Source organism: Mizuhopecten yessoensis, unplaced genomic scaffold (genome assembly GCF_002113885.1).
Source record: "Mizuhopecten yessoensis strain PY_sf001 unplaced genomic scaffold, ASM211388v2 scaffold2091, whole genome shotgun sequence".
NCBI lineage: Eukaryota > Metazoa > Mollusca > Bivalvia > Pectinida > Pectinidae > Mizuhopecten > Mizuhopecten yessoensis.
The window spans coordinates 539,672-565,340 of NW_018404373.1; the positions used below are offsets into that span (position 1 = coordinate 539,672).

Here is a 25,669-nt window from a genome sequence, read left to right on the forward strand (position 1 = left end):
CTCCACAATTTTATCTGAAGTTGTTCCCTCTCTCCGTGATCCGTGATTATATCTGATGAAGTTGTCCCCTCTCTCCGCTACAGAATCTTGTCATATGGTCACGAGTTATGATAAACCTGAGTGGAACTCTCCGGGATTATATCTGATGAAGTTGTCCGCTCTCGCCGTGATTATATCTGATGAAGTTGTCCCCTCTGTCCGTAATTATGTCCCCTCTCTCAGTGATTATATCTGATGAAGTTCTTCCCTCTCTCCGTGATTATGTCTGATGAAGTTGTTCCCTCTCTCCGTGATTTTATCCCCTCTCTGTGATTATGTCCCCTCTCTCCGCGATTATATCTGATGAAGTTGTTCCCTCTCTCCGTGATTATATCCCCTCTCTGTGATTATGTCCCCTCTCTCCGTGATTATATCTGATGAGGTTGTTCCCTCTCTGTGATTATATCTGATGAAGTTGCCCCCTCTCTCCACGATTTTATCTGAAGTTGTTCCCTCTCTCCGTGATTATGTCTGCTGAAGTTGTTCCCTCTCTCCGTGATTATGTCCCCTCTCTCTGTGATTATGTCCCCTCTCTCAGTGATTATGTCCCCTCTCTCAGTGATTATGTCCCCTCTCTCTGCGATTATGTCCCCTCTCTCTGTGATTATGTCCCCTCTCTCAGTGATTATATCTGATGAAGTTGTTCCCTCTACCTAAGTCCCGTCTAATTACAATCAATTCATCTATTACTAGTAATTTACGACAGGTTTGTTTGGTACCATGTTATATCCATATAATATATAGAAGTAGCAGATTTTATTATGTTTTATATATTTTTATTATGCCGACGCTATCACACACATTTTCAGACACAAAGTGATACGATGATATTGAAGTTATGGTATCTTATATTCTCATTTAGACTTTTATAGGAAAATGTTGACAATTTCCTTATATCCATGCAAAAATTCAGCTCGTTATAGTTTTATCAACGACTGATATTCCGTGTCCACACGATGACCTGTAGGATTGTGTAGGCTGTATACAGGTCCTATAACTCTAGGCATCCTACTTCTGTAAACGAATTTGCTAAGCTTTAAACCCTGATGTCCTTGAAAGCAAGAATTTCATGGGAGTGGATGTGTCGCCTGCTCAGCACTTTTAGTAATAAAAGTGTTTTGGCTGGAGTTATCGCGTAAACAGATATGCCAAAACACAGAAAGTTGAAACTCGTAATATATGTTGAACATTATGCTTCTAGCATTACCATACAAAATTTGAAAAGAATTGATTAAAAAATAAAAAAAGTTCTTGCATTTACTACACAATGCCCTTATTTGGCAAAAAAAGGAGCATTGCTCCACCAAAAACGCACAGAAACCTTGTTTCGGACGACGCAACCGACAAAGTAATACCTATATGTCGCCTCGTGTTGCAGGCGACGCAATGATAAGTCAAGGTCATTATTTTGAACAGATCTGTACAGCCCTTCATCTGCTTTCAGGGTCACAGGTTTGCTACGTAAACAGAAGATTGAAGAAGCACCATCACATGTCGAATTTACAATAACAACATCAAAACTGATTTGTTTACGTAATGATTTATCTCCATAGCACATGTTGCACATAATTATCTGTGACATCATATAAGATTGGCAGTGATCATGACAGAATTGGTGAACCAGTACTACAAAACTGGAGAGATTTACCACAGAATAAACATCACATGGTCTAGATGTATACTCAGTTATATCATCAGAACTGAAAAATAAAATTTGGAATATGCCACCTTTCCATTATTGTACCATGAAATATGTGATCATACCAGGTATCTACTTAAATAACACCGAGTCATTTGTAAACAATTTCTGTGAGACCAACATTACATACACGATATGGTCATTGGCATTTATACAATTGCAATCGTCTTCTAGCTTCCTATTATAGAAAGCAGCGGACTGAGAAGTTGGGGGCTGCTGTTTTAATCCCCAGAGGAAGCACACTACTCTCTTTCCTGCTACAGTTATCCTTTAAATCTGAGGATTCCTGGTGATGAAATTAATAAAATTAATAATATGAGGAGTTCACCATGATAAATGAATAGCATGATATAATAACAATGAAAATAGATAACATATAAAAGTACAAATACTAATAATATCCCTAAAACCGGTATCACAGACGCACGACAGACAGAATTTCAACATCATTCAAATCAGTTATCCTCCTAGGATTTAAATCTCACCTTTACACTGCTCAGTCACCTGTACACTGCTCAGGCACCTGTACACTGCTCAGTACCTGTACACTGCTCAGTACCTGTACACTGCTCAGGCACCCAATACAACAGAAACAGTCATACATCTTTGTGATCCCCAAGTTAGACTGAAGACTGGCGATTGAAACAATTTCTTAAAATCAAATTTTCAAAAAGAAATCTTAAAATCAATTTTCAAACTTCTGTAGGCCATAAAATTGCCTCTTTCTGTTGTTTTTTTTATTAAAGTCATTGGGATCACAAACTTTTTCTTAAAAAAATATATAATAAGATAATATTGATGCCCAGGAACCAAAAATGGCTCATAAGGGAAAATAAATAATCAGTTGATTTGTGTACCTTTGATAAAACTTAAGTTTAAAGAAGACATGAAAAGCTCGTTTTCTGTAACATTCCAGATATCGTATTTCAGTTCTGCTGAACTACAAAGTTATAATACATTCACCTTCACCGACACATAATAAGCATGCCGTTTGCCTTTCCGATTAGGTTCAAATAAAACTAAAATAAATTACAATATTCAAGTTATTTTCTTTGAAATATGGAAATATACAAAAAAAATGCAACATAGTATCTACTTCATCAAATGAGTAACATATTTTTTTCACAAAGTATAACTTCGTCCAGACATTCTGGTAAAAGCATTGTAACAGATTACCGGTACATCTCATTTAAAATATTTTTCATTCAACATTCAGGACACCATACACAGAACATGTATTACAGGGGAAAACTTGCCTGTTTTCAGCGTCGCTTTCATAGAGAATGTTTTAAAAGCAAATATCATCAGTTAAAACAATATATACAATATATCAAGCGGAACAAAACAAATTTTAAACCTTTTATATCAAACTTTTTAATCTTTTCAATCTTGAAAGAACTAACTTGATCATAAAACCAAGTTAATTTAACTTGTTTTTATGACCAAGTTTGCTCCACTTAAAAAATATTACGGGTAATTTCTGTGCCCATTTTAAATATCATAATATACATGTACTACATATGTACCATCAACAGGAGTGGGCATGCTTCAACAGAAGGAAATTGGTCTACAAATGTTTTGATATTTTTCTCCTTTCCCCAAATGCAAGATAAAAACTTGATGCACAAATGACTGTTAAGGGTTAGCTTTCACATTTACAATTCTTACTTTCACATTAATGCAAAACTAGGTCACTACCTATATATATAAACAGCTATGATTTAATTTATTATTACAAAGACACTTTTTACTCTGACCAGCAAAGTGGATTTTCCTAGAAATAGGTTGATTTAAAATAAAGACACATTTTATATCGCATATCATTTGTAACTCCACTAAACTATATGAAGTCAAGATTTATACGTTAACCGAGGGTTACAATAAAGCAGTAAAGGTCACATCATTACAAATGTAAAACGGATCTTTTTTTTATAAAGCTTTGTTGTGTAAGAACTTATAATACATTGGCTACCTATACATATATACGCTGAGATCATTTACATGTGACAATTGTTTGACATTTTTTTTTAATTATGGACAGATGATGAAACACTCTCAAATCTGGAAACTTAAACCAAATGCTCAATGATAAACAACAATCCAAATATCCACTATACAAATGCATATAGTTCACTCATAAAGTCACACAGACTATTACTATTATCAAATCTTCACCCTTACTACTCAAGTCAGAAAATATTGTAGAAACTCTATTAAAATAAAAATAAAAATAGCAGAAGTAAATCATAGTAGAGTCTGATGACAATCTAGATTTCAGTCAAAAATAAATCAATCTTTGACTTTTAAGAATAAAATTGGGTAAGTGTTCTGAAAATTCACAGCATAAGACAGATTATATTTTATATGTAAAATATCAAAAGAACAGCCTGTGTGATTGTGAACGTCCCTGAAATCCTAGGCTGAGTTTAGTACTATTTCTATAGTATATAATTTAAAACAAGTGTGTAAGATAAACGTTACCGATATACCAAAATGCAATGATTAATCTACATATCTAGTTCTACATGTATTATTTAGATTAATAAGTGCGCTTTCATATAATTACGGCATGATTTGTGAAGATAAAAGGACCCTGTAGAGTATTTATGGTTTACATATATCCTGGTTCGTAGCACCCACGAATAGGATTAATTATCAATGTGAACATCCCCTAACCAATCAGCTACCCAGGTAATCCAGTCCCCCTACTATCTAAACCATCCCCTAACCAATCAGCTACCCATGTAATCCAGTCCCCCTACTATCTAAACCATCCCCTAACCAATCAGCTACCCAGGTAATCCAGTCCCCCTACTATCTAAACCATCCCCTAACCAATCAGCTACCCAGGTAATCCAGTCCCCCTACTATCTAAACCATCCCCTAACCAATCAGCTACCCAGGTAATCCAGTCCCCCTACTATCTAAACCATCCCCTAACCAATCAGCTACCCAGGTAATCCAGTCCCCCTACTATCTAAACCATCCCCTAACCAATCAGCTACCCAGGTAATCCAGTCCCCCTACTATCTAAACCATCCCCTAACCAATCAGCTACCCAGGTAATCCAGTCCCCCTACTATCTAAACCATCCCCTAACCAATCAGCTACCCAGGTAATCCAGTCCCCCTACTATCTAAACCATCCCCTAACCAATCAGCTACCCAGGTAATCCAGTCCCCCTACTATCTAAACCATCCCCTAACCAATCAGCTACCCAGGTAATCCAGTCCCCCTACTATCTAAACCATCCCCTAACCAATCAGCTACCCAGGTAATCCAGTCCCCCTACTATCTAAACCATCCCCTAACCAATCAGCTACCCAGGTAATCCAGTCCCCCTACTATCTAAACCATCCCCTAACCAATCAGCTACCCAGGTAATCCAGTCCCCCTACTATCTAAACCATCCCCTAACCAATCAGCTACCCAGGTAATCCAGTCCCCCTACTATCTAAACCACCCCCTAACCAATCAGCTACCAAGGTAATCCAGTCCCCCTACTATCTAAACCACCCCCTTACCAATCAGCTACCAAGGTAATCCGGTCCCCCTACTATCTAAACCATCCCCTAACCAATCAGCTACCCAGGTAATCCAGTCCCCCTACTATCTAAACCACCCCCTAACCAATCAGCTACCCAGGTAATCCAGTCCCCCTACTATCTAAACCACCCCCTTACCAATCAGCTACCAAGGTAATCCAGTCCCCCTACTATCTAAACCACCCCCTAACCAATCAGCTACCAAGGCAATCCAGTCCCCCTACTATCTAAACCACCCCCTAACCAATCAGCTACCCAGGGAATCCAGTCCCCCTGCTATCTAAACCATCCCCTAACCAATCAGCTACTCAGGTAATCCAGTAACCCTGCTATCTAAACCATCCCCTAACCAATCAGCTACCCAGGTAATCCTGTCCCCCTGCTATCTTAACCTTTTTCAATAAGAAATATATGTTTTCATCGGAAAAAGGAGTACAGATCATGTACATTTTTTCAGTTTATCTATTATAAAAACATCCTTTAGACATAAAATAAGCTGAATGTGTGGTAACGCCATAAGCAGGAATCATCAACCAAGCCCACATGTTAATATGATGTTACCTTTCAGCAATTACCATCCAAAACTTGTTACTGTATCTTACAGCACTTGTTAAAATGATGTCAAACAGTTCATATTTTCATGTTAATTTAATTCTAATTTTACAACATAGATATTGCTACCCCAAATCCCTAATAAATAGAATAAGCTATATACATTATTATATATTAAATCATAGGCTTCAGGGATATAGAATGTTTCTAGTTCCCCAAGCCCAGGTATATTACTCGTGGTAAAGATGAATCCTGAAATCCATCAACTTACCGATACGAAATGCTCAAACATCTAAAAAAAAAAAGCAACATTGTAAGTGGAAACTATGCTCTCGCTATTGTCTGCACTGATGTCTCAAGTGATAAACTAACTGACTGAGGATTTAACATTGAATACAGTCTCCGCCCTCACATGTGAATGGCGCAGTCATTTCTGTTAAATTACAGAAACAGCTGAAGGAAATTTGCTCAAACAAACTCCCTAACACCCTGGAATGTAGGACCAACTCCCTTGATTGGAGACCTTACACCCTGGAATGGAGGACTAACTCCCTTGGTTGGAGACCTAACACCCTGGAATGTAGGACCAACTCCCTTGGTTGGAGACCTAACACCCTGGAATGGAGGACTTACTCTCTTGGTTGGAGACCTAACACCCTGGAATGGAGGACTAACTCCCTTGGTTGGAGACCTAACACCCTGGAATGGTGGACTAACTCCCTTGGTTGGAGACCTAACTCCCTGGACAGCCACATAGGGAGTGGGGGAAGGCAGAGGGGATGAGTGGGGATAGAGTAAATTAAACAAACTATATTTCTAAACCATACAGAAAACAGTATTTCTAGCCATTTTATATTGTATCCTTTTTAATAGATTACAATATGTCTGACTCAGTTTACACAATCATTCATTTCACCTTCAACTAAAGCACATTTTGTGTCATTGGTATCACATCAATGACATCTTTCACCCCATATACAATGTAGTGACAAAAACCATTGTTAAATACACTACCATCAATATCTTCACACCCTTCATGGCTTCATGACCTCCTGTCTCATAGCTTCTATAAACAATGTAGTGACAAAAACCATTGTTAAATACACTACCATCAATATCTTCACACCCTTCATGGCTTCATGACCTCCTGTCTCATAGCTTCCATAAACAATGTAGTTTTATACACTGATCCAAATTGCTTGTAAAATGGAAATTTAAAACATAATCTTATTCATTGCTAAATAAATTGTAGAACAAATAACCACCTGATTTGATGTTTATCGACCTTTTGTAATTTTAACATCAGTCAAAGTGTTCAAATTTTTTATTTGTCATTTTAATTTTCAATTTTTCAGTTGAATCCTATCAGGACATTCAAGGAAGCAATAAAAACATTTAACATATTCAGGCCTGATGTTATTTAAGAAATGTAACAAAAAATCTTAAGATGGTATGGACAGAACGTTAAATTTCACAACAATACATATCACCTAGATCAGTCAAACACAATGGAATGAAAACTTGGGTTTAAACAGCACACCACCTTTAACAAAACATATTGCACATCTTTTGCTAGATCCTTGCTGTACGGCCGTGGAGTAGATGTTGGATTCCAGTAATATTTAGGACACTTGTATATTTCTGCAAATCAACAGTCTGTGTACCCAGGTATATGTCACTTGTCAACAGTCAGTCATCTGTTTACTCCCTGTATCCTACTGGTAAACATCACCAGACAGTATGTTCCCTGTTACCTACACCCTGTAACCTACAGGCTGTGTGACACTGGTCACAAACCACCATCTGTTTACTCCCTGTATCCTACTGTTAAACATCACCAGATCAATAACATTACCCCCCTTCTAAATCTTCATTGCATTAATCATTATATACCAGTAATATTACCAATTTTTTTTCTCTTTTACACAACAAACATATTTTCTTAAAAAGTGATTGCACTAATTATAATAATTATACCAGTTACATTATAATTTCTTCCTTTAAACATCAAAAGGTTTTTTCTTAAAAAAAATATACCAACATGTCAACCAGTAATAAAACCAACACCAAATCATGCTCCAGAATTACAGGAGTACTACACGAGTTCCACAGCCCTGTGGTTACAGGTTACTAGCTGCCTTTAGTTACGCCGGCCTTCAGTGACTTCAAGGATTTTCTTGGGGTTTTAAATACGAAGATCATTTTTCCTCAGATGCCGTACTCACCGAGCAACATGAACAGCAAGATTACAATCAGTAAAGCACCCAATACAATCAGTAGCACACTGTAGGAGTCTGAAAAGTAAAAGAATCAAATTATAAATAATTGCCAAGAAAACCCATCCCTGACTAAACACCAGCTAATACCACTAGAAAAGCTGTGTATGTACATATCTAAGATAAAGACACAGTGACAAGGTCAATCATACAGTATCATTTATTTCCAACAGCACAAAAATGTTTTTGAATCTGAAATCAAAGAGAAACAGAATCTGTTACTTGCAATTAACTACGGGAGATTGTCCAACAAATATACAAATTAACAAGAGATCCCAGGGGGATCTTGGCGCCCACCTTTGTACCATCTTCATTAGTTCTTTGTCAGTTCGATCTTTTCTCTTCTTTCCTCTAATCTGTTTGATCGAGTCATGTTAACAGTAAATGCACCTTGAGGTAACTATTGATCTAAACTTAATACTGTTGTGTATGAAAGCCAACCTTCAAAGTGAGTTTGTCATTTCACATATTTTCTAGTACAGTACTTAATGTGAAGGAAATAGAATCGATCATTGCAATATGAGAAAGATCTGTTTAGTTCTTCTTTTAATCCATTTTTTTTTTATGATCAGTCTCAAAATATAACATACACAACGAGGGATCAAGGGGAACTTACATATAAAATTTAAGAAAGATCCCTCTGGTACTTCTTGAGAAATAGCGATAACAAACTTTCACTATCAAAATTCAAGTTGGCTGCCTGTCGGCAATGTTGTTTATCCGATCAGTCTCAAAAGTTGCCCTGCACAGCTAAGGACCAAGGGGAACCTTCTTATAAAATTTAAGAAAGATCCCTCTGGTACTTCTTGAGAAATAGCGATAACAAACTTTCACTATCAAAATCCAAGTTGGCTGCCTGTCGGCAATGTTGTTTATCCGATCAGTCTCAAAGGTTGCCCTGCACAGCTAAGGACCAAGGGTAACATACATATAAAATTTGAGAAAGATCCCTCTGGTACTTCTTGAGAAATACTGATAACAAGAATTGTTTAAGGAAGGACCACGGACGCAGGGTGATTTGAATAGCCCACCAACAGATGATGGTGGGCTAAAAAGACACTCACTGTGGCACAGTAATTTTGAAACCAAATTTTTACTTAATTAAAGCAACAATTCTCGATTTTTGTCTACAATATGAGATTGCTAGAAGTGGACGAAACCATTGACATGTGTTAATTTCAAATGCTCCACACCAAAATTATTAATCGAAAATGGATAGTCATCCTGATTATCCCAGGGGGTGTACAATTCTATTTGCCCGATGTTTGAGATACAGGGTAAGTAGATTTTATGTGAATGTACTTGTGACAATTTTCAGTATGTCCCATGAAAATATGGTTTGGGCTGGTATTATTTGTCAAAATCTACCTGCAGGCTATATTCTATATGAAATTGAAAACCCCTAAATATGTATCCATAGATTATCACCAATACTTACTTCTGGCTGCTACTTGATGCATGCGGATAGTGTTATCAGCCGATATACTTAATAAGGTAAAGTCCTGGTTTCCTGTCACTTCTCGCGTTCCCTCGGAACTTGGCATGAATTCTACTCCTGTCACAAATATACTGTGGGCCTCTTTCTTATAATACAATTTCTGTAAGAAACACAACCAGTACAGAAATGTAATCTAATCTATACCATGAATATGGAAAACAAAATGACACAGAATATGGATAATTAATATCAGCAATCAGCGTGATATCCAAAAGGACGCATCTGATTACAGACCAGAACAATGGATGATCAAAGGGAGATAACCCAACAAGTTACACGTTCACACTATTTGCATATGGAGCAATACCTCTACTGACATATCAGCGTGAGATTTTGTCTCATGCCATGAGACTTGAGCTACATTCGCGTATCCCGGTTGAAACGGTACATGTGGCACAGAAATGTTCTACAATAAATGAACTTGGACCGTTCTATAAGCAGAGCTGAAAATGCACAGTTTCGGAGAATAAAAAACAATGTATTGAGAATATTATGTCATTCTTTCATTCGTCCACTGAATTTGTTCTAGAAAGAAATAGCGAAAACTGGCAATAGTCAGCATTTTAGTTTCAGTCAGGTACGTCTGGACCCCTCAATCTACACATGCCAAATTTTCCTGAGGTCAGCCTCGGTTCAGATCTGTACCTGTCGTTTTCTTAACAAGTTCAACCGTTTCAACCGGATACGCGAATGTACCCTTGGCAACCCTGCTACTCTAGATCACATCATTCAAAATTTACAATTCATTATTAGTTTACTTAAACAATTTTCAGACAACATTTTGGGATGTAACAAGTAATCATTTATTTCTAACCATACTTTTAAATACCTGACGAATAATTTTAAATGGGCAGTGTTTCATATGAAAACATTAAAAGTGGTATAATGCATAGAGTTTTGGGGAAGTTTTCTGTAAGAATTTATATTTTACAATGTACATTTTAGACTAAAACTAAAATAGCATTCAAGATGTCGATTAAAACTTTGATTAATCCTAATCAAATATTTGAAATTATACGTACCTGTAGACTAAAGGATATATACACAGCCACACTTCCTGATATTGTTCCTACCGCCAGGTACACACCGTCATCACTGTAAAACAGTTCATAATACAGACATCTTATACAAATAACATTTCTTTGTCCAAAAATTGAAGCAGACCTGAAAAACTTGGAACATATTTTTCAAAAAGGGATCTACCTTTTGAGACGCCATAGATGATTTTATACAAGTGTCTATCATGAAACAAGTATAAAGTATCAGTTTACTAGCCTTCAATTTTTTTTGTTTAAAACTATTTCTGAATACACAGATGTATATAATAATGAAATATGAATGTAAATACCTCACTGCCAGACATGACAGGACCTCTGTTCCAGCAGTGACCATACGTTTTGGTGTAAATTTCTCACTGCACCACATTGTTAAAAAACAAGGAAGGGGTTTCTGCGCAGATCGTTTGTTAGGTATACTGATGGTGTAGAGGTTAAATTTGTCCTTTTTTCCTTCTATCAGACCATATCTGAGGAATAGAAACAAACAAATAAGCAAGAAATCATTATCATGATGAATCTTCACTCGATAACCAGTGACATATCTCAAGTTGCCCTTTCAATTTGAGAGTTTGTAAGTTAACCAATAGTTTGACTTGCACAAAGAGTTTGTTAACTATACAATAGCTTGACTTGCACACACAGAGTTTGTAAGCTTTACAATAGCTTGACTTGCACACAGAGATTGTAAGCTATACAATAGCTTGACTTGCACAAAGAGTTTGTAAGCTATACAATAGCTTGACTTGCAAAAAGAGTTTGTAAGCTACACAATATCTTGACTTGCACAAAGAGTTTGTAAGCTATACAATAGCTTGACTTGCACAAAGAGTTTGTAAGCTATACAATAGCTTGACTTGCACAAAGAGTTTGTAAGCTATACAATAGCTTGACTTGCACAAAGAGTTTGTAAGCTATACAATAGCTTGACTTGCACAAAGAGTTTGTAAGCTATACAATAGCTTGACTTGCACAAAGAGTTTGTAAGCTATACAATAGCTTGACTTGCACAAAGAGTTTGTAAGCTATACAATAGCTTGACTTGCACAAAGAGTTTGTAAGCTATACAATAGCTTGACTTGCACAAAGAGTTTGTAAGCTATACAATAGCTTGACTTGCACAAAGAGTTTGTAAGCTATACAATAGCTTGACTTGCACAAAGAGTTTGTAAGCTATACAATAGCTTGACTTGCACAAAGAGTTTGTAAGCTATACAATAGCTTGACTTGCACAAAGAGTTTGTAAGCTATACAATAGCTTGACTTGCACAAAGAGTTTGTAAGCTATACAATAGCTTGACTTGCACAAAGAGTTTGTAAGCTATACAATAGCTTGACTTGCACAAAGAGTTTGTAAGCTATACAATAGCTTGACTTGCACAAAGAGTTTGTAAGCTATACAATAGCTTGACTTGCACAAAGAGTTTGTAAGCTATACAATAGCTTGACTTGCACAAAGAGTTTGTAAGCTATACAATAGCTTGACTTGCACAAAGAGTTTGTAAGCTATACAATAGCTTGACTTGCACAAAGAGTTTGTAAGCTATACAATAGCTTGACTTGCACAAAGAGTTTGTAAGCTATACAATAGCTTGACTTGCACAAAGAGTTTGTAAGCTATACAATAGCTTGACTTGCACAAAGAGTTTGTAAGCTATACAATAGCTTGACTTGCACAAAGAGTTTGTAAGCTATACAATAGCTTGACTTGCACAAAGAGTTTGTAAGCTATACAATAGCTTGACTTGCACAAAGAGTTTGTAAGCTATACAATAGCTTGACTTGCACAAAGAGTTTGTAAGCTATACAATAGCTTGACTTGCACAAAGAGTTTGTAAGCTATACAATAGCTTGACTTGCACAAAGAGTTTGTAAGCTATACAATAGCTTGACTTGCACAAAGAGTTTGTAAGCTATACAATAGCTTGACTTGCACAAAGAGTTTGTAAGCTATACAATAGCTTGACTTGCACAAAGAGTTTGTAAGCTATACAATAGCTTGACTTGCACAAAGAGTTTGTAAGCTATACAATAGCTTGACTTGCACAAAGAGTTTGTAAGCTATACAATAGCTTGACTTGCACAAAGAGTTTGTAAGCTATACAATAGCTTGACTTGCACAAAGAGTTTGTAAGCTATACAATAGCTTGACTTGCACAAAGAGTTTGTAAGCTATACAATAGCTTGACTTGCACAAAGAGTTTGTAAGCTATACAATAGCTTGACTTGCACAAAGAGTTTGTAAGCTATACAATAGCTTGACTTGCACAAAGAGTTTGTAAGCTATACAATAGCTTGACTTGCACAAAGAGTTTGTAAGCTATACAATAGCTTGACTTGCACAAAGAGTTTGTAAGCTATACAATAGCTTGACTTGCACAAAGAGTTTGTAAGCTATACAATAGCTTGACTTGCACAAAGAGTTTGTAAGCTATACAATAGCTTGACTTGCACAAAGAGTTTGTAAGCTATACAATAGCTTGACTTGCACAAAGAGTTTGTAAGCTATACAATAGCTTGACTTGCACAAAGAGTTTGTAAGCTATACAATAGCTTGACTTGCACAAAGAGTTTGTAAGCTATACAATAGCTTGACTTGCACAAAGAGTTTGTAAGCTATACAATAGCTTGACTTGCACAAAGAGTTTGTAAGCTATACAATAGCTTGACTTGCACAAAGAGTTTGTAAGCTATACAATAGCTTGACTTGCACAAAGAGTTTGTAAGCTATACAATAGCTTGACTTGCACAAAGAGTTTGTAAGCTATACAATAGCTTGACTTGCACAAAGAGTTTGTAAGCTATACAATAGCTTGACTTGCACAAAGAGTTTGTAAGCTATACAATAGCTTGACTTGCACAAAGAGTTTGTAAGCTATACAATAGCTTGACTTGCACAAAGAGTTTGTAAGCTATACAATAGCTTGACTTGCACAAAGAGTTTGTAAGCTATACAATAGCTTGACTTGCACAAAGAGTTTGTAAGCTATACAATAGCTTGACTTGCACAAAGAGTTTGTAAGCTATACAATAGCTTGACTTGCACAAAGAGTTTGTAAGCTATACAATAGCTTGACTTGCACAAAGAGTTTGTAAGCTATACAATAGCTTGACTTGCACAAAGAGTTTGTAAGCTATACAATAGCTTGACTTGCACAAAGAGTTTGTAAGCTATACAATAGCTTGACTTGCACAAAGAGTTTGTAAGCTATACAATAGCTTGACTTGCACAAAGAGTGTTTAAGCTATACAATAGCTTGACTTGCACACAGAGTTTGTAAGCTATACAATAGCTTCACTTGCACACAGAGTTTGTAAGCTATACAATAGCTCAACAGCTTGCACACAGAGTGTTTAAGCTATACACAAAAGTGGCACTCAGTGTCTGTCCATTCAGTGTCAACTTAGGTTTTGTCCATCATGATATTTAGTTTATACTTTGCTGTTGTGAAGGATATATTATGTCCATCAATATTCATAATCACAGAGGTCAAATGTGTCAAATATTTAAATTGTTTTTTTCTTAGGGAACACTTTGCTTGAATCCATATTGCATATGTGGAGGTTTGCTAGGGTTAGGGGCAATCAAGTTACTTCAAACTAGAAAAAATAGTCAAATTACAAATATCTTTCTTCACGCATATCTGCATGTGATGTTCTTTCGCTATGTCAAGTTACAAACAAATCCAACATATAATTTAAGAGGACTTGAACTTACAAAGTTCAGACAGACGGACGGGGCAATTCCTCTATACATGTACCTCCCCAAACTTTGTTTGTTGGAGGGATAATATATATGACCTATGGGTATTGGTCTGAAAGCAATCCATTTTTAGGAGTCACATCTGTCACTTCAAGGTCACAGGAATGCTCTAAAATTGATATGTGTACTTACCTACAACACCTGTATCTGTGTTCGTCTGCCTGTAGAGGCCACTTGAGATTGGTGATCTTGCTGCCATCTTTAGAGTTCCACACACAGGCACAATGGTCTCTGGACACTGTCACTATCTGTCAGACAGGAAATGATAAGCATCATACTACATACCAGGTAATGAACAAAATATAATAACTTAGGCTTCCCACTTAAAATATCTTATTTTTTGAGCTAAGCATTTTTAGAAGAATACTTTCAGGACAAGCATTAGCCGATCACATCTGAACCTTATTAATTATTTTCCATTATAGGAAGAAATTTAAACCAATCTATAATGGCCTAGCTTTATAATACATATTAGGACAGTCAACACAAAGAACAATATTCTCTACTTCCCTAGAAATATATATAACAAGTATATAACATATATAATATGCATGCTTTCAATATTTTGTGTCTGTGTCTTTATAAGTTATCATATCTAAAGAAATAAAACAAAAGTCTCAGATTACCTAAAATGCTTTTGGTATGTATTTCTTTTCCTGAATTGTTACTGGAATTTATCTACAAGATTAGCATGTAACAGTACTTGTATTACACAGACAAACCACACAACATCTTACCTTGTCTCCTTGTGGACTAATATCAATATCATCTATATCATTTTTGTGGCCATGAACTTCGTACAATTTTTCCAATTCTGGAAACTGAAGAAAGAGAAATATCAATAAGCAAAAGAATGTGTTATGTCTGCATTAACTAATGTAGTAAGGTACATAAAAAGAAAAATGTTACAATCAAATATTTTACTTTATTTTATAAAACTTTTCTGAAATGAAATTTACCGAAATAATATTTTCTTACAGAGATGTAAAAATCCACAAGTCAGATACACAATTTACCATAAGTCTCAGATACCTGACTACCATTATTCTTAGACAAATGACTATGACAGATTTCAGATGTACATCTACCGCAAGTCTGGTACACAGAACAACCACAGGTCCCGTCAACAGGATTACCACACACACACATACAAGTCCTGGACACAGGACAAGTATAAATTCAAACTATGAATAAGTAAGTCTACCAAAAGTCTCAGACACTAGACTGCCAACAATCTCAGACACAAGAATACCAAAAGTCTTAGACACTAGACTGCCAACAATCTCAGACACAAGAATACCAAAAGTGTCAGACACAAGTCTACATCAAGTCTCAGACACAAGACTACCAAAATTTACTTACATACACAGGATTACCACAAGTCCCAGACACAGGTCTACTAAAGGTCACACAAGACTACATCAAGCCCTAGACATAGGATTACCACAAGTGTCAGACATAGGATTACCACAAGTCCCAGATACAGGATTACCACAAGTCCCAGACACAGGATTACCACAAGTCCCAGACACAGGATTACCACAGTATACCAAAAGTCTCGGACACAAGACTACAACAAGTCCACGACACAGGATTACCACAAGTATCAGACATAGGTTTACCACAAATATCAGACATAGGATTACCACAAGTCACACACACAAGATTACCACAAGTCACACACACAGGACTACCACAAATTCTCAGACACAGAATTATCACAAGTCACACACACAGGGCTACCACAAATTCTCAGACACAGAACTACCGCAAGTCACAAACACAGGACTACCACAAGTTCTCAGACACAGAATTACTGCAAGTCACACACACAGGACTACCACAAGTTCTCAGACACAGAACTACCACAAGTCACACACACGGGACTACCACAAGTTCTCAGACACAGAATTACTGCAAGTCACACACACAGGACTACCACAAGTTCTCAGACACAGAATTACCACAAGCCACACACACAAGCCTACAGCAAATCTCAGGGACAATTAAGACTACCCCAAGTGTCAGACACAGGCCATATGCATGTATCTGGTTTTTTCCCTAGAAATATTATTTCTGGATATATAAACAAACAATAATGAATAATTCATATGCATTATATTAAGGTACTCAGTAAATGTATACATTTACCTTCCACACCCTGAGGTAACCATCAGTACCTCCTGTAGCTATAAGACTTCGTTTTGGACTGATCTGGGCAACCTTTTGAAAGCTGCTGTCTTTATTGAAATCTGTCTTAGTACTTTTGATTTTGTCAATTTCAAACATGATTTGCTTTCCAGTGCTGTTTGGAGTATCATCAGAGGTATCTCCTTTCCTTTTTCGTAAATTTCCATCTTCTGTGAATAAAAAGAAAACATGTCATGAAGTCAAGATGATGTCATTTCAATAATTTTAGTTAAGATGCTACATTTGTTTTAGATTAATAAAACTAAGGATCCCCATACCACTTTTTTGATTTCACCATAACTTTGATAACTCATTTATGAAAAGAAAATCATACCTTGCAGGACTTCAATAAAAAATAATTAGATAAAATAAACAATTATATGATAAACAACTTTGTTCCCAGTGTAAATATTTTAGCGGAGCTAGGCTGGGATTTGAACCTTGAACTTCAGATTGATATAGTATCACTCTAACCGACTGAGCTACCTGGTCAATGGAAGTGTCCCGGGCCAATCTCTACCACAGTTATATCTAAAACGACATTAAGTTACTGTATATACAGAGAAAAAAACACAGTGCAACGAGACAGGGACCCTTAAAACACTAGTCTGTGTACAACCACCGTCTAGCTAGCTACAAGTTATTCTTATAGCACCCTCTACAGATTAATGAAATTGCTGTTAACTCCTGAAAGATCCAGATGACACCTGGAAGTTATTGTATGAGTATGCTGACGAAGTGTGACATTAGACAATGTCATCTCTACATATCACCTTTACAGGTAACACAACAATATAATGAAATGACAAAATAACTGACGAAGTGTGACGATAGACAAAGTAATCTCTACATATCACCTTTACAGGTAACACAACAATATACTGAAATGACAAAATAACTGACAAAGTGTGACGATAGAAAAAGTAATCTCTACATATCACCTTTACAGGTAACACAACAATATAATGAAATGACAAAATAACTGACGAAGTGTGACGATAGACAAAGTAATCTCTACATACTACCTTTACAGGTAACACAACAATATAATGAAATGACAAAATAACTGACGAAGTGTGACGATAGACAAAGTAATCTCTACATATCACCTTTACAGGTAACATAACAATATAATGAAATGACAAAATAACTGACGAAGTGTGACAATAGACAAAGTAATCTCTACATACTACCTTTACAGGTAACACAACAATATACTGAAATGACAAAATAATTAACTGCATTTTGTAGTAAATGTAAGTGCTGGTATCCTTAGTTAAGATGGGCAGAAATTCATACATTTCAGCTATCAATCACTACAGATGAACTTACATATGTATAAATGTGACTTTCACAATATTAAAACCACTGCAAAATAGTAACATCCAAGTTAAGAACTATAAACAGGTAATTTATACAAAGTGGACTGTTTCATACCTGAAGGTTTTTTCTTTGGAGAAACAACTTTGTATTTCAGTGAATAAACATGACATTCATCATCAAGTCCTGCTGCAAACTGATGGTTCCTTCCATCATAGACGTTGGAGCCGTTCATGATGGCCTGTGACCCCGTGTCGTGTCTACAGATACTGACCGCTTGTAGTTTGCCATCCTGAAGCTCCACCTCATACACCTCCTGTAAACATTTTAATTGAAGTCACAAAATCAGTTGTGTGCAAACCTACACTTCTATCAATGACAGAAACTAGTCAAGAATCAGGACACTGTTCAAAGTAAAAAGATGCTTTAATTTGTGGACTCTTAACAACAATCTTTTGACCATTTGAATATTTTGTATTTTTCTATCGTACACATTTTAACAAAGGTCACCTTACAGATCACAGATACAGGGTCACAAACATCAGTAAAATCTTATTTGTGATCAATGAATGAAACATGAGCTGTACTTACATTAATAGGTAGTGTGACCATTATAGTAGAAATGTCTACAAGTATCTTGTAGATTTGACAAAACATACCACTGTTTTACTCACACATATAACTTGTAATTTACAATGCATTTTTTTTATCAGGAAAATACATCCACACCTGTGATCCATTTAACAATGGCCTATCAGTTGTACATTTTGTGAAATACACAGGTCTGATGTGTGAATTTGAGCACTAATGTTTCATTGTGCCTGTAATAAGAACAGTCATGTTTCCAGAAATACACCCTTTTTGGCAACAAAAGCTACAACGAAATTTATGTGTTTTCATTCTATAATGTATTTTTTTTTAAGTAAGCTGAATATTTTTCCCTGTACACTGCGATATTACCTCAAACATAGAAGGACAGCATGAGAAGAATTCCATACATGCAATATATCGTTTAATACAAGTTTCAATGGATATCTGTCTCTCAAAAATAAACAATTTGGTCAATCCTACTTCCTGGAGGAACAGTACATACAAAAAAACCTGTGTGGCAGATTTTAATTGTACATAGGATTACACAGCAATTCTATTCATTAATAGGATCCCTAGATGATAAAAAATGGAAGCATTTCACTAGGTGTGTTTTTTGTAAATTATTCAACTACTGAAAGTAAAATATATAACTTTTTGTGATTTTTTTTCTTTGTCTAATTCTTGCTTTTTGTTCTTACCTTGTTTAACAAGGACATCCTTCTGGATTTTTTTGTTTTTTGCATTATTTTGTTTTTGATATTACTTCTTAAATACAGTTCTACATAAATGTCTATTAGACACTTCTATTGACATGATAACACTGTTCATGGTATTGAACAGGAAATTTTCTTTTATCTTTGTTTTGTTTATTGACATAATCTAACAAATATGATAATAAACAAACTTCCTGGTAAGTGGAATCATTATGGAAGTATTTTGATCTATTGACATAAAATGTTGATAACTTTATCATATATCACCCCACTTGGGAGAACACTCAGTCCTGCACTAACGTCAAAAGTTAGGTCTTACCAAGCGAGGCACTAAAAAAAAAGGATATTAGGAAGTAGAGAGAAGACATCAAGATATCTTTATATTCCCTGCTCAACACTCAGCATTAAGGGAAATTGCAGCCACTGCTTTACCCATCTTCAGTATAATGTGACAGGATGGAATACTGTGCTGGGTTCCTTTGGCATGATATTTCAGTGAGGTAACACTATAAATTCTACATAAGATCTGCTCGATCGCAAGGAGGCAAATTCACCATGCTCAAAATTTCCCACCTAAGCGACTCCATTTGGTAGGTCAGGGAGTGACTTATCAACAAAATTTTGGAAATCGAAATGTTGGAAATCTTCTAAACCAGAATAATATTTTTCTTTTTTCGGTCCGCATCAGTACTGTTTGTTGATAAGTCACTCCCATGAAATATAAAATGGCATTGCTCAGGTGGGAAATTTTTAACGATTGAAAACCGAGGACTCTACTGACGGAATGTAGCAGCTGTTGGTGATAATAAGGGCAGATTTGGATCAATACATAACCCATTTATCAATATATGTAAGATATGTGTTGTCATAGTAGATTTTTGTTGTCAGCACCTCAAAACTCTCCGATACCGAACAGTGTCGGGGAATTCCATGCACATTTCATATAGTAGTGCACTCTGGTCCCACACCAGACACCTCTCTGTAAAAAAGTCTTGTGTCAGGTATAGAGGAAACTCATACTAACATACACTTATGTGCACATGGTCAGGTCGGGGAAAACCACTAACTTGAGTATAATACGCAAGTTTGCCTATGATACGCCAATTGGGGTATGGATTTGTTACTGAAAATAGCCAAAATCACTTTAAGCTTAACTTTTTCAAATTGTTTGTCCAAGTTGCATTTAATTAGTTATGAAACATCTTACAAATGCAAAAATAAACTTTATTTGCATGTGGGAAAATACCAAAAATAGATGCAATACTTCCGGTAGAGTAAGGGGTAATCCTTTTAATCTCGGACAAGGATATAAACTCGGACGTTTTGCATTAAAGCACTGTTTCCTTTCAATTATTTCTAGCGTTTGTTGTTTTTCGTCACTGATTTAATCATTTGTGTGACTTTGACAAAACCGGAAACGAAATCGAAAGAAGGCGATACTAGAAAACGGAACGGATGCCGGTAAAATCTGATTTTTTCCAGACACCCATGTGATACAGAGTCTTCATCCCGGGAAATTTCAAGGTTAACGTATTAAGTGTAAGGAATTCCAGGAGTGAAAGAAGGCAAGTTTTAAGGGCATTATATTTGTAGTATGTGATTTTTTGGTTAAATATGTTTTTATTTATTATTCTGACACATAAAAAAAAAAAATATGTACAAAATATAAGAAAAAAATACAAAATACACTGTCCGAGTTTAAATGACACAATTGATATTTGGTCATTTAATTTCGGACACACTTCTAGACCAGAGGTTAAACAATGCTGAAGGTATATAGTTGTTAATTTGACAGTTTTAAAAATGGAAACATAATGGATCATCCAATAAACATATATATATATATATCATATGCATTGTTCATCTATAATATACATTGTATATATGTAGATTATACAGAACATATATATACAATTTTGGTGAATGATAAGTGACGAGCACAATCTAAATGATTTTTATATCAATTTTTATTTAATTTTTTAGATGCCAAGGAAAAATAAAACAAAACACAGAAGGGGACCAGAGCTCAAATATGATAGGTCGAATTTAGAACATGCTGTAATTCTGTGAAGAGCGGGACCATGTCTATTAGGAAGGCAGCGGGAACATTTGGCGTCCCAAAATCTACCCTGTATGACAGAATTACAGAAAAATCTGCCATAGATGCTCACCTGGACAAAAACCTGCCCTTCCAGAGGCTATAGAGAATAAAAATGTTGAAACTGTGAAAGAGGCGTCCCGGCAAGGAATTGGAATAAGTAGGAAACAACTGCTGGTGAGAACCGGTGATCTGTGCAAGCGTTTTAGACGTTTTTAACGGTGTTTAAAAAAGCTACACCTTCAAAACAGTGGTGGGAAGGGCTTAAAAAAAAGACACCCTGAATTGACCATTAGGAAACCGGAAAAGTTGGCTTCTGCCTGAGCTTCAATGCTCAACCCGGTGGGTGTACAGAAGTACATGAACGATTAAGGCAATGTACTGGATCAACTCAACATAAAGAACCGACCCGCCCAAATTTGGAATTGCGACGAAACCGGGTGCAATTTTGAACACACCCCTGTGCGAGTAATAGCAGAAAAGGGCGCGCGTAATGTTGTGGGGAGGACGACAAATAACAGGACAAACATCACCATTATGGCCAAGGTGAAAACCTTTGCCTCTGTCCATGGGTTCAATACAAGCGCAGCACCCACCGGTACAAAATGGGCGTGGCAAGAAAATGGATGTATAGCAGACAAAATTGGGGAGCAGTGGTTTTCCGACGTATTCCCACAATAGTTCCTGTCCCCAGTACTTTCCCTGACACAACCCATGTGCTTGTTCCCGCCTCAACTTCATCCTCTGACACCGCCTCCACAATAGTTCCTGTCCCCAGTACTTTCCCCGACACAACCCATGTGTTTGTTCCCCCCTCGACTTCATCCTCCGACACCGCCTCTGCAATAGTTCCTGTCCCCAGTACTTCCCCCGACACACCCCATATGCTGGTCCCCGCCTCGACTTCATCCTCCCACACCGCCCCCACAATAGTTCCTGTCCCCAGTTCTTTCCCCGACACAACCCATATGCTGGTCCCCGCCTCGACTTCATCCTCCGACCCCGCCCCCACAATAGTTCCTGCCCCCAGTACTTCCCCCGACACAACCCATATGGTGGTTCCCGCCTCGACTTCATCCTCCGACCCCGCCCCCACAATAGTTCCTGTCCCCAGTACTTCCCCCAACACAACCCATGTGCTTGTTCCCACCTCGACTTCATCCTCCGACACCGCCTCCGCAATAGTTCCTGTCCCCAGTACTTCCCCCGACACAACCCATATGCTGGTCCCCGCCTCGACTTCATCCTCCCACACCGCCCCCACAATAGTTCCTGTCCCCTGTACTTTCCCCAACACACCCCATGTGCTTGTCCCCGCCTCGACTTCATCCTCCGACCCCGCCCCCACAATAGTTCCTGCCCCCAGTCCTTCCCCCGACACAACCCATGTGCTTGTTCCCGCCTCGACTTCATCCGCCAACAGCCCGACACTGCCTCCACAATAGTTTCTGTCCCCAGTACCTTCCCTGACACATTCCACCTGATGGTTCCCGCCTCGACCCCATCCCCCGTATTAGCGTTTCCCTACACAGCGTCTACTCCGATAACTCCTTTATCTACCGCATGCTCTCCAGTTTCTGACCCTACGTTGGCCGCAGATTCCAATACACTAAACCTTCTCGCGCCTTTTATAGTTGCTGAACAAACATTGTCTGATAAAAGCCATGATGTGCTTTTCGACTTGTTTGTTGAAAGTGTTCCGCCCACTGAGGAGGAAACCTTAGAGACATTTTGGAACACCGAAATAGAACATATGTTCCTTCCTCCAAAGGTCGTTAGAGAGGAAACCACAAACAAAAGGAAAAGAAACACGTCGCATCGTCTCCTGACAAGTGACAATATTGTAAAGAAAAAACAGAGTGTTCAGGAAAAGAAAGACAAAAAAGAGAGGAAGAAAAGTTGCAAGGGTGCAGAACAAATTAAATTTTAAAAAAAGACCCATGTAATGTGAAATAATACGAGTGGTGTGGCAATTGTGATGTAGAATTACTACAATTATGAAGATTATATAGTAACAATCAACATGTGGAATGTACATATTTTAATGGATTTTGTTTTACTGAACATGCCACCTTCTTTGCAGTATATACATCTTATAAAGTTAGAGTTCCGCCTTGTATTGTCATATCCGCGGAACAATTGAGTGTTGTACTGATCTAACATGACGCTATTCCAATTTAGACACGTTTTTTAACAATATTTAAAAAAAATGATCATATATATCTAGACAGTTTCCTTATTCTTCACAAAAAAATGTCATGGTGGTTCATTTTCAGGAATTTTTTCATTCTAAGTAATTTCTATTTAAAAATAAAACGCTAAAACATGAAGCGACATTGCATAACTTGTTTGGCAATGATTACCTAAAATGACATATGACATTCGCAGGCTCTGTTTTTTATTTCGACGAGTTGATGTGCAGATTGTCATGAAAAAATATTCATCCTCGGTTAATAGGACCAGAAACCAATATTTAAACATGCCTATAATTTTCTGGGGTTTTTTCTTTCGTGTTTACTTCAAACTCATTGTGCACATTTAAACATATCACTGAATACAAAACTATTTGGTGGAAATGCTGAATGATAGCAATATTTCATATACAACTTTAATTCCAGAGAGCTATTCGAAATATTTTCTCGTCTTGAACCATATATGGTAGTGTGATGTATTAATAAAGTTGTGAAGATACATGTAGTACTAAGACCAATTCAGCAGTTTGTCTTATTCACATATTTCAATGGAATATTTTAGAAAGTTAATTGGTGTCCGACTTTTTATGCCTATACTGTCCGGGTTTATGGTCTTTCCGCCTTTTGGTTTATTTGTTAGACAATGTATCGATCAACCAATGAAAATCCACACTGCAATATGCATCCTAAAAACGTAACATTAGCGAGTTCGTTTTTCCACCTTGGACTGAATTATCGCAGCAATCGCCAGTGACGGTTTTAAGACTGAGGTCTCTGAAAAGTGTTCGAGATTACAAGTTTCTAAGTAGCCAACGCTTTCAGTAAGCATCTTTTAGCAAAATATTATTTACGTTGCCGTTAATTAATGCGATTTTTAATAATATATCGCAAAAGTTACTGTTAAAGCGATTTGGATTATTTTTAGTAACAAATCCATACTCCAACTGGCGTATAATAGGCGAGTTTGCGTATTATACGCAAATTGGTGGTTTTCCCAGACCTGATGGTAGTACACTACACACATGGAGGCGCGTGCTTAAATGACATAAGCTGTTAAAAAAACATTAAACCCTATAAAACGAAATAACGTAGCGTGCGGCCTTTAAAACCGCATTTCAAGTATTCTTTAACGCCGGATAATGAGACAAACCCAATGGCTGTTCAAACACCTGTGTAACGTCCGCTTTGATTTCACTACCGGATGGTTCTGGTTATCCAGCGAACAAGTACATGTGGGACTTTTGCTGATATACCGTTCGTTGTAACTTGATACAACGACACTCTCGAAGTCGGTACTATGACTTGCACAAGCCTCACTCTCTCATTCGTCCGGCCCCTGTCACCTGTGTTATTCAGTTGACAGCTGTGAACCATGTAAGCCGATACAAGAAATATGATCTATTCCATGACAAATTTATCAAACTTACAATTGCATTAGCAATACCAGTCTTTGCAGCCCCACCACCGCCAGCTACAAGAAAATGTCTTTCGTCTAAAGATTTAACAACATAAAGTGGAAACTCGGACCTTGCCAACAAACCACCTTTGTCGGCCATCTTGCCACGATTTGCCCCGGATTGATATATAAAAAATAAAATGAAGTTTTGTGTTTGAGCTAATGAGAATTTTTATAAAAGAAACAATATTTCAATCGATGTGATAATAATTTATATTTTCCATTTCTAAGGAATGTAAACATAACGAACAAGTGCGCGCCCCAAGTGCGGATCTAATGAAATAGTCCCTTTGATGATCGGGGTATCCAAAATGTTTTATTGATATTTTCAAATGTCGATTTTAAAGACTTCTGATATTTCTCGTAAAACATGCAGAAAGCAAAATAAAGAGACCAATCTAAATTAATAATGTATGTGCTTTTTCCTGAAATCAATTACTTGAACATCACACAAACAGAATATAAATAATTGAATACTAAGTTGCCTGACAACAGGTCACGTGACGATGCTGTAGGTAATTTGCTATTCCTCCGCACAAATACAGTTTTGTATTAAAAATCTTAAACATTACTAAAACAGAAACTGATCTATGACATTGACCTGCTTATTCTAGAATAAGAAAACAACTATTTAATTTCTGTATTTGTAACCAGACAATCTTATCATATTGAAACGATATAA

The 25,669-nt window shown here is 36.8% G+C and overlaps 1 protein-coding gene across 2 annotated transcripts; it reads right to left on the minus strand.

The window, feature by feature from the left end:
• Positions 1-1,563: 1,563 nt before the first annotated feature.
• On the minus strand, positions 1,564-25,093 carry LOC110445152 (prolactin regulatory element-binding protein-like). 2 transcript variants are annotated; one of them, XR_002462323.1, is made up of 10 exons: positions 24,959-25,093; positions 18,055-18,253; positions 16,579-16,787; positions 15,165-15,248; positions 14,560-14,675; positions 10,958-11,134; positions 10,632-10,704; positions 9,550-9,709; positions 6,401-8,129; positions 1,564-6,316 (listed from the first exon to the last, which is right to left on the minus strand). XR_002462323.1 is itself a non-coding variant. In XM_021489585.1 (9 exons), exons 1-9 carry the CDS (start codon positions 25,085-25,087, stop codon positions 8,044-8,046), a joined length of 1,233 nt encoding a protein of 410 aa, XP_021345260.1. In that variant the 5' UTR covers positions 25,088-25,093; the 3' UTR covers positions 1,564-8,043. The 2 variants fall into 2 exon arrangements, 1 of the variants encoding a protein (XP_021345260.1); XM_021489585.1 differs by having other exon boundaries at positions 1,564-8,129.
• Positions 25,094-25,669: the final 576 nt, after the last annotated feature.

Excerpts from the sequence above, each read along its gene's own strand:
- LOC110445152 (XM_021489585.1), bottom strand. The coding sequence starts at position 25,087 with ATGGCCGACAAAGGTGGTTTGTTGGCAAGGTCCGAGTTTCCACTTTAT. Across the intron at positions 15,249-16,578 it reads GTTACCTCAGGGTGTGGAAG|TTTCCAGAATTGGAAAAATT; the intron begins GTAAATGTATAC and ends CTCTTTCTTCAG. Across the intron at positions 14,676-15,164 it reads TTAGTCCACAAGGAGACAAG|ATAGTGACAGTGTCCAGAGA; the intron begins GTAAGATGTTGT and ends CCTGTCTGACAG.